Here is a 9,296-nt window from a genome sequence, read left to right on the forward strand (position 1 = left end):
CTAAATTGTGTCTTGCTTGATTCAACCTTTGTTCATAGCCTGCCATGGATTTGTTTAATCCCTTAGCTTCATCTTTTATTTGTTTGATCTTCTTCCATATGAGTGACATAGGATCCCCTCTTTCCTGTTGTTGCCATACTCTATTCACCAAAGGTGAGATGTCTTGGTGGTCCATTGTCACTATGTAGAGCTTGAATGGCTTGTGATAAGTAGCTCTCCTCTTCCATTATTGAATCACAACTGGAGAGTGATCAGATACTCCTGGGTCTAAGAAATCTTCTTCTAAGTGCCCATATATCTGAGTCCAGCTGAAGTTTCCAAATGCCCAATCAATTTTATTGTACACTCTAGTACTTGCTTGTTGCTTGTTACACCAGGTGAAAAAGCATCCCTTTGTCCTAAGTGGAGTCTGTTGCATGCTGTCAATACATTGCTTGAAGTTCTGCACCTCTCCAGATGTAACTGGTTATCCTATTCTATCATCAGTTCTCAACACATTGTTGAATTCCCCACTAATGAGCCATGGTGTTTGTATCTGATTTCCTAATAGCTGCAAATCATGCCATAGAATTTCCCTTTCCTGAAGTTTATTCCTAGCATAGACTGCTGTCAACAGAATCTGGAAGTTTGTTGCTGGATCCTCCACAAAGCAGTGGATGAATTGCTCATGGATTTTGAGTTTTTGACTATTAGGTGTGATCTCCATATTAGCCAGATCCTACTATTTACAACATGGGTATAATTACAGCAATAGCCCCAGTCCCTAGCAAACCTATTCAATATATGTTTTGCCTTTCTTTCATTTACTCTAGTTTCTAAACATCCAAAGATGTCTATTTTATTCTTGTGCAGAAAGAGTCTCAGCTCCTTTTGTTTGTAGGGCTTGTTTAGCCCTCTAATGTTCCAAGTACACATAATCATGGGTGTATGAGTGCAGGATCAATCCCAGTCTCTGCTGCTTTATAAGTGCTTGGCACACACTCTACCAGAATCATGAATCTATTTGTATTGGTGCCATCTTCATTTCAAGACTGATGTTCTATGTCAACACTCTCTCTATGCTGAATTCTACATTCACCATTCCTTCTGAGCAATTGAGTTGGAGAGTCTACAACAACTATTTTTTGTTTGTCATTTCCAACTCCTTCTTGCTGATCTCCCTTCCTTTTTGCATCTTCTACATCACCTTGCTCTATCTGTTCCTTTGGCTTCCATTCCTGCACTATCTTTTTCTTTCTTGCTCTGTTCCTTCTTTTTGTTGCTTTAAATTCTGCCTCATCAATGTTCTGCTGTTTGTTCCTCCAGCACTCAAAGTTGACATGTCCAAAATGATTACAGTCACTGCAGAACATAGGTTTCCACTCATAGACAATTTGTTGCTGAATAGTTCCCGACAGAGTATCAATTTCTATACTCTCCAGCATTGATTTTGTGATATCAACCTTTACTAAGACTCTCGCATATGAGATTTTGTTGAGATCAACGGTATATCTATCAGTGCATATAGGGTATCCAATAGCACTAGCCACTTTGCTAAAAGCATCTGCAGTCCAGTACCCAACAGGCAAGTTTGGAAAATTTACCCACAAAGGAATGGTGGTGATGCATTTAAGATCGAAATGAAAATCTCTTTCCCAGTTTTGTAAAATAAGCGGCTTATTGTGGTACGAGTATGAACCTACTTGCATCACTAGATCTATGTCCTCAATTGTTGAGAATCTAAACACATAGTATCCATCATTGTCATAAAGTATTTGTGGCTTCGAAACAAAATCCCAGACAGATGTAATAAAAGCCTCCATAGATTTCTTGTATGGAGTATCACCTAGTACATAGCCAATTAAAGCAGTAGCCCAGTAGTCATTTAGCTTTTGAACATCTTCCTCAATAATTTGAACTACAATCTTACCATCTTGATGGCTAGGAGGCACATAGTCCAGTCGCATGCCCATCTGAGAATTGCGATTTTGTTGCCTCAGATCTTTTGCATGTTGATTCAGCATGTATTCTCCTTGAGCTGTTGGTGCTTGTTGATCTAGGGTTGGGGAAGGTTGCATAGATGATCCTTGCTCTGAGAATTGAAATCTTCTAGGTATTGTTGGCATTTGACTTTTGCCCTTCTAAACCTCCTTCTCCGCAATTAGATCTGCACTGTTCCATTCATTTTCACTGTTACATTCCTTTTCAAAATTACTTTCAATTTCCTCTCGAATTGTTTGAAATCGAGTTTGAAAAAAGCTACCAAACATTAATGGAGTGAATGTTTGTTGTCCTATGGTCGCCAGAGTTACAGTTGAGCTCGCCATTGCCGGTTGTTTCTGCCGTCTTGCTATCATTTGAGCATTTTATCAAACATTAGGTGCGCAAATTTGGTTACAAGGTTCTTCTATAAGATTTCCTTCATTCTACAACCCAATCTTTACTTATTTAAGCTCAATAGTCTTCCCACAAAACTTATTGGTATAAGCATGAATAAATAATACTCTCATACCCAAGAATCATATTCCTAATCAACCATCATTTACCCCTAACTCGAAATTGAAGACTAGGGTTTTGAATCTTACCTCTTAGATGAAAATCTTGTGATTGGCTTCCTTGATTCTTGATGATTGGTGCAAGATTGGATGATTCGAATGTTAGGTTTCCTCCTTCTCTCTCAAAAATGCTCTTACCTCTCTCTAAAACCCTCAGAAAACACCCCAAAATAAGCCCCAAAGGCTATTTATCAAAATGGGGTCGGGTTATGAAAATTGGAAAATTAACCCTTTGAATTCAGGTCTGTAGTCGTATAATGGACCGCACAATTGGTATACGGGTCGCACAATGCACCGCAAAATTGATGCCCAAATATGGGCTTCACTGGACAGGTCTGCGACCATTTTGCGGTCGCATAACCACTTCTGCGATCGCATAATGGTTCTGCGGTCGCAGAATTGGCCGCAGAATCGCATTCTGCCAGCCTTTGATAATTTGGTGATAACTTCTTGTATGAGTGTCTAAATGACAAACGGTTTGAAGTGTTAGAAACTAGACTCAAAGATATTTAATTTGATAGGTCATACATCACATAAATATATATGATCGTCCAAAGTTTGGTCTTGTGCGTACCCATTTGAGACTTTAGTCTATCATGAAATATCCAACTTGACTTAGACTTAGGGCTCTCCTTAGGCCCCATATCACTTATAATATACCTCGTACACTTACTATCATCCAATTGATGTCCATCATATTAATAGTCCTCGTCTGCACACAAAATAATATAATTAGCGCACATCAACTTTCTTAATAGCTCTTAAGTATTTCAAAATTTTTCGGGGTGTCACATTCTCCCCCACTTATGAACATTCGTCCTCAAATGTTTTAAAAGTCACTTCTAATAATAGAGTTACCATCATTTTATCTCCAACCATTATACATAGGCGCTTATGACTACATGGGTCTTATACTTCCTTTCCAAAATCTCAACTTACTTATGGCCCTTAAAATTTGGCTATCTTTATAAATTCTTAAAAATTTCGACAGAGTTTCCCCTGTAACTGGGCCTATCCACCTGTCAGATAATCACCAAAATCAACCTATCAGCACATCCACAACTTGACAAAGCATCACCATGTATACCAACATCATTAATCTCATCATTACAGGCATTATATTATCAAGAGTGATATCTGGACATAAGCTGCACATATTTAAATCATAACACATAGAAAGTACCTTTCAAATCACAATCACTTGACTATACACTCAAGTGAGAACATTTTATTTCCTTAACACGTTTGACCCTCAAGGTGGCCTCCTCGACTTACAAACTTTGCCATAATACATTAATGGAGGCAATCTCAACTCCTGGACTTTTCTAACAAGGATAGCAATTAGTTGCTCCTCATAATCCAATTATCCATTAACTTCACCTTCTTAGACATAGACACATGAAACACCGGGTACACGAAAGACAATAATAGGGAAATATTATACTCATAGTTTGGCCAATTTCCTTCAAGATTTCATAAGGCCTAATGTGAATACACATACTTTACCTTCCTTAACAATTCACCCAATATATGAAAATCTTTAGAATAACCCATTCACTTTCTTCAACTCTAAATCCATATGCCAAACACCCAAACTAAACCTTTGGCGACCTCTAACAATTACTCTAAGATGTGCTAGCTTTAATATTACCATAAAACTTCCAATCCAATATGTTTGTTCACTGGATGACGCTTCTTCTTTGACATGTTTGAACCTACAATTCCCATAGATTACTATAAATATGAACAACGAGGTTCGAGATTGGCTAGAATTATTCAAGAATCCATCAATGTGCTGAGCACGATATTTTAGGAGGTTATATCCTAAGGAACATGAAGGTTACTACCAATAGCGCTGACATGGTTAATCATGGTGACGACATCATTGATTCGACAAATGAGGCATAGAGTTTCCTAGTATGCATTGATAATGTAGGGACCATGTACATGATCTTAAGATACATAAAATAGCTCATAAAGTTGTTGTGGATCTATCCCAAATTCCATAGCAACATAAGGATTTGACATATGACAAAGTGGAACCGGGATCAACAAAAGCATGTACATCATGAGATTGGACAGTCAATATACCTGTAACCACATCTGGAGAAGCCTTCGACTTTTGATGCCTCCTCATAGGATAAAACCTGTTGGGTCCTCCCGAGCTCTGAATACTACCCCTAGATGCTCCAAGCCCTGCGAGCGTTATAGTGCCTCGAGCTAGGAGAGGTGCTGTGGATATAGTAGCTACAAAACTGGCTGGCTGTGCCATACCCCTGCCCATGCTCTGGCGAGACAAATAACAATCTCTTTGAAAGTGACCCGTCATACCACACTTGTAGCATACATTGGTACCATAGTGACATACTTCCGGATGACATCTTCCACACTTCACACAATGGGGATAAGGTCCACTAAACTGACTTGCCTCACTGGCCTGGTATTTACCCTTTCCGCATACATCATAAGTATCCCCCTTATCCTTCCTCCAAGCTTCCAATGCGGGAGTAACAATTCCAGTACTGGTTTGCTATGTGGGCCTTTTTAATTGCCCAGATCTAAAATCGCAAACACGTTGCTGAGCATACTCACAACACGATGCCAAATATTCCTTCCCACATACTGGGCAGACCATGATAGTTGTACTCAACCTTGGGAATTTGTTATTCTTGTGCCCCCTCTTTCCACAACCATAACATATTTCAAGAGTCATCCAACATCTCCCCAAGTGACGCTTCTTGCAAACCAAACAATTCGGCTCATTAGTACCAACAACCCTTTTTCGCTTCTCAGATACTCTCACCACGCGATCCAGTGGTGCGGTGACATTGGTAGGAACAATGACACTGCCCCTGGTAACAAGTTCTTCCAACCCTTCCATGGCTCGACGTATTCTCCCAACGAACCCATGTGCAATTTCCCCCAGATTCAATGGCGTGGTCACTCCCTCCTCGCTACTTCGAACTCATGGATTACTCATCTAGAAAATGATAGACGGTGAGGAAATTAGCTTCCTATCTTGAGCTCTATCGCACGATATGGAGTTTTAAAGAAGTATGAAATTCCTAAATATTCAAGTAGCCTCCTCATTATAGATATGGTCGACAACACACCGATAAGAAGGACTCTACTAGACACGGCTCCGAGATATCCTACGACACTTCAAAACCTTAGGCTCAGATACCAAGTTTGTCATGCTCCAAACTCGGGGAGCGCGACCGGCGCTCAACTGAGAGAACCCGGCCGAGCAAGCTTGTTAGATTTCCTTCTACCCAAACTCATCCATGAATAAAGAGGCAATGTATTCCATTAATCAAACACTGAAAAGATTTCATTAACAACTTTCATTTCATTCCCATTAGCAGCTTCATTCTTAATTTTCAAAATATTACGAGTTTATAGAATTAATGAAAAATATGATTTCCAAATACCAACATTTCTAGTTCAATTTACAACATCAACCACAACCCACAACCTGTCTACGGAGCCTCTAATTATAATAGAAGAGTAATATGGAAATGCCGGTAATAAGGCCTCGGCTATACCTCAAAACATAAAGTGCAACATCAAAAGATACATGACCCCAAAATGAAGTGGGGCTCACCAAATCAGCTGAAAAGAGTGTACTGCTATCACTGATTAATGCCGCCTACTGTAGAACCACCTGCATCCATTAAAGATGAAGTGCCCCCGGCAAAAGGGACGTTAGTACCGTCGAATAGCACTAGTATATATAGCTAAAAGTCTTCTTTCAAGAATGCCCATATAAGAAAAAGTAATACATAGAAACAACAAGTCAAAATCAACAATATCCAAATGTTCAGTTAAAACATAATAATTTTCAAAATACGAACTTCATATACAAATTTTGGTTGGTAGATCATTAGCACCGATATACCACCGTCTTTATTAGCACGGAGTCCAATCACGCCCGATCGGCTAGGCCATCTCCCCACGAACAATGTGGTTTGATATGTGATGCGAAAGAAAGTTGTTACCAAAAATAGTACCACTATGTGCGCAACATGGTATCCGATCTCCACCCGATCAGCTAGGCCACCTTCCTACATATGTTGTGTGGGTTGACTTTTCCAATTCACAATTATTACCAGTTTCATCCAATTAAGGGGAATAATATCACAATTTCACCAATATTTATTTTTCAGCCTAAATAAGGGGAATAATCACAATCCACCCCTGCACCGACACGTGTAGTTTTAGGTGTGGCCTTTATGACCCACCATTCCTCGGTTTTGCTAATGATGCTCCCAAAAACATTTTTTATTTGATTTGCATACAAAGGTAATATAAATACAATTGTACTCACCTCAATATCTTTCACCTTGTATAAATCTCCACTAGTATTTTCAACCAATAACAACAACAATGTTCCCTTGTCTCTTGGCCATTCAAAAGATTCTTTATTCAAGGTACGATGGTCGTATTTGATATTCCACACTTTCATTTTTTCCCTCTCATATATCATCATCATAAATATCAACATATATAATATTCCGAAAATCACAACTTTAAGTTCATTAGAAATGAACAATTTAAGCACAATATATTTCTTTCCGAGAAATGGAGTAAAATAATTGGCAATTGATGCGCAAGTTAAAATCATCAACAAGTAACACACTATTTATTCTTGAAATACTTTTCCCCAAAAAGGGCAATACACAATTTTCACTCACGAATATGTAAGAATGAAAAACACATTAAAAATACTCACAAAGCATATACATAATTATTGGCACTTTGCTTATTCGGGACAATCGAATTTATTAGGAACAAGTCGAAATATGAGAATAAGGAGCTTGAACCAACCATACTTGAAACTTATGGGAACATCATGGAATTCAATTCTAAGAGAGTTGTTTAGCTAACATACCTCTCTTTGAGCTTTCCTTAAATTACTACAACGTTCCGAATATTCTAGCAATCCCAATATATTTTGAGACATAACTAAATTGAACCATAATTAGGAAGATATTCATGGTTTCAGCTCATTTGAGCATTTTATCAAACACTAGGTGTTCAAATTTGGTTACAAGGTACTTCTACAAGATTTCCTTCATTCTACAACCCAATCTTTACTTATTTAAGCTCAACAATCTTTCCAAAAAATTTATTTGTATAAGCATGTATAAATAATATTGTCTTACCCAAGAATCATACTCCTAATCAACCATTGTTTACCCCAAACTCGAAATTGAAGACTAGGGGTTTGAATCTTACCTCATAGATGAAGATCTTGTGATTGGCTTTCTTGATTCTTGATTATTGGTGCAAGATTGGATGATTAGAATTTTAGGTTTCCTCCTTCTCTATCTAAAATGCTCTTACCTCTCTCTAAAACCTCAGAAAACACCCCAAAATAAGCCCCAAAGGCTATTTATCAAAATGGAGTCGGGTTATGAAAATTAAAAAATTAACCCTCCAAACTCAGTTCTGCTGTCGCAAAATGGACCGCACATTTGGTATGCGGGCCACACAATGCACCTCAAAACTGATGCCCAAAAATGGGCATCATTGGACAAGTCTACAGCCATTTTGCGGTCGCATAACCACTTCTGTGATCGCATAATGGTTCTGCGGTCGCAGAATTGGCCGCAGAATTGCATTCTGCCAGCCTTTGGTAATTTAGTGATAACTTCTTGTATGAGTGTAAAGCGTTAGAAACTAGACTCGAAGATCTTTAATTTGATAGGTCATCTAATCACATAAATCCTTATATATTTGTAGATATACTCGTCCAAAGTTTGGTCTTGTGCGTACCCATTTGAGACTTTAGTCTATCATATAATATCTCTCCTTAAGCGCCACATCACTTATAATATACCTCGTACACTTATTATCATATTAATAGTCCTCGTCTATACAAAAAATAATATAATTAGCGCACATCAACTTTCTTAATAGCGCTTAAGTACTTCAAAATTTTCTGGGGTATTACATTACCCCTCCAGAGTTCACAGTTACAGAGTGGTACGCTTGGGCCGAGTATGGCACCGGGTGCCGGCCACACCTCTTCAGGGTTTGGGCGTGACAAACTTGGTATCAGGGTAGTTCTATCATAGGGAGTCTACAAGCCGCGTCTAGTAGAGCCTTGTTTATAGATGTGTTGTGCACCATATTATATAAACAGGAAGCTACAAGGAATTTAGGAGTCTGTTACCCTTCTTTCAAATACACAGCATACTTTATATCTGAGTCATAAGAGTTCGAGCAGAGAATTATGTTTGCTGATTATAGAGATGCTTGCAACTAGAAAAATTATAGCTAGCCAGAGGGCTAACACAGCAGCAGGTAAGGGCAATAGTAGAGAGAGAATTATTGACGACGTGGCCCTGTTTTAGGCCCTATTAGATCGTGCATACCAGATGGTGCACTCTAGAATTGTACAGTCAGATATGAATACTAGAACGTTCAAAAATATCAGAAGACATGTAGTGGCATCCTAGAAGGGATAAATATTTACCTTAGTATGACTCTGACCCATAGTAAAAAGAATATAGTAGGCAACCCGAAGAGCTTGTGAGATAGAGCAAGGGGAGATGAAAGTGAAAGAATGCTTTGTTGAAGTTTTTAGAATAAGGTAATAAACAAAGGTATTAGCAGGAGAATAAGAACAGAGTAAATAAAGCATTATGAGTAAGATGTGATAAAAGGGTGGTAACGGTATATCATAATATGACAGGATGACATAGTCTATAGTCAAGTAGAGGAAAAGACAAGAGATGACATGCCTTGAGACTACAA

The 9,296-nt window shown here is 38.5% G+C and overlaps 1 protein-coding gene across 1 annotated transcript; it reads right to left on the reverse strand.

Moving 5' to 3' along the window:
• Positions 1-1,025: 1,025 nt before the first annotated feature.
• Positions 1,026-2,105, reverse strand: LOC104089929 (uncharacterized). The gene has a single exon (XM_009594949.1). It carries the CDS (start codon positions 2,103-2,105, stop codon positions 1,026-1,028), a length of 1,080 nt encoding a protein of 359 aa, XP_009593244.1.
• Between the last annotated feature and the right edge of the window lie 7,191 nt (positions 2,106-9,296).

The sequence above is a fragment of the Nicotiana tomentosiformis genome, chromosome 11, assembly GCF_000390325.3.
Source record: "Nicotiana tomentosiformis chromosome 11, ASM39032v3, whole genome shotgun sequence".
Classification (NCBI taxonomy): domain Eukaryota; kingdom Viridiplantae; phylum Streptophyta; class Magnoliopsida; order Solanales; family Solanaceae; genus Nicotiana; species Nicotiana tomentosiformis.

Coding starts and splice junctions, on each gene's coding strand:
- LOC104089929 (XM_009594949.1), bottom strand. CDS start 2,105: ATGCCAACAATACCTAGAAGATTTCAATTCTCAGAGCAAGGATCATCT.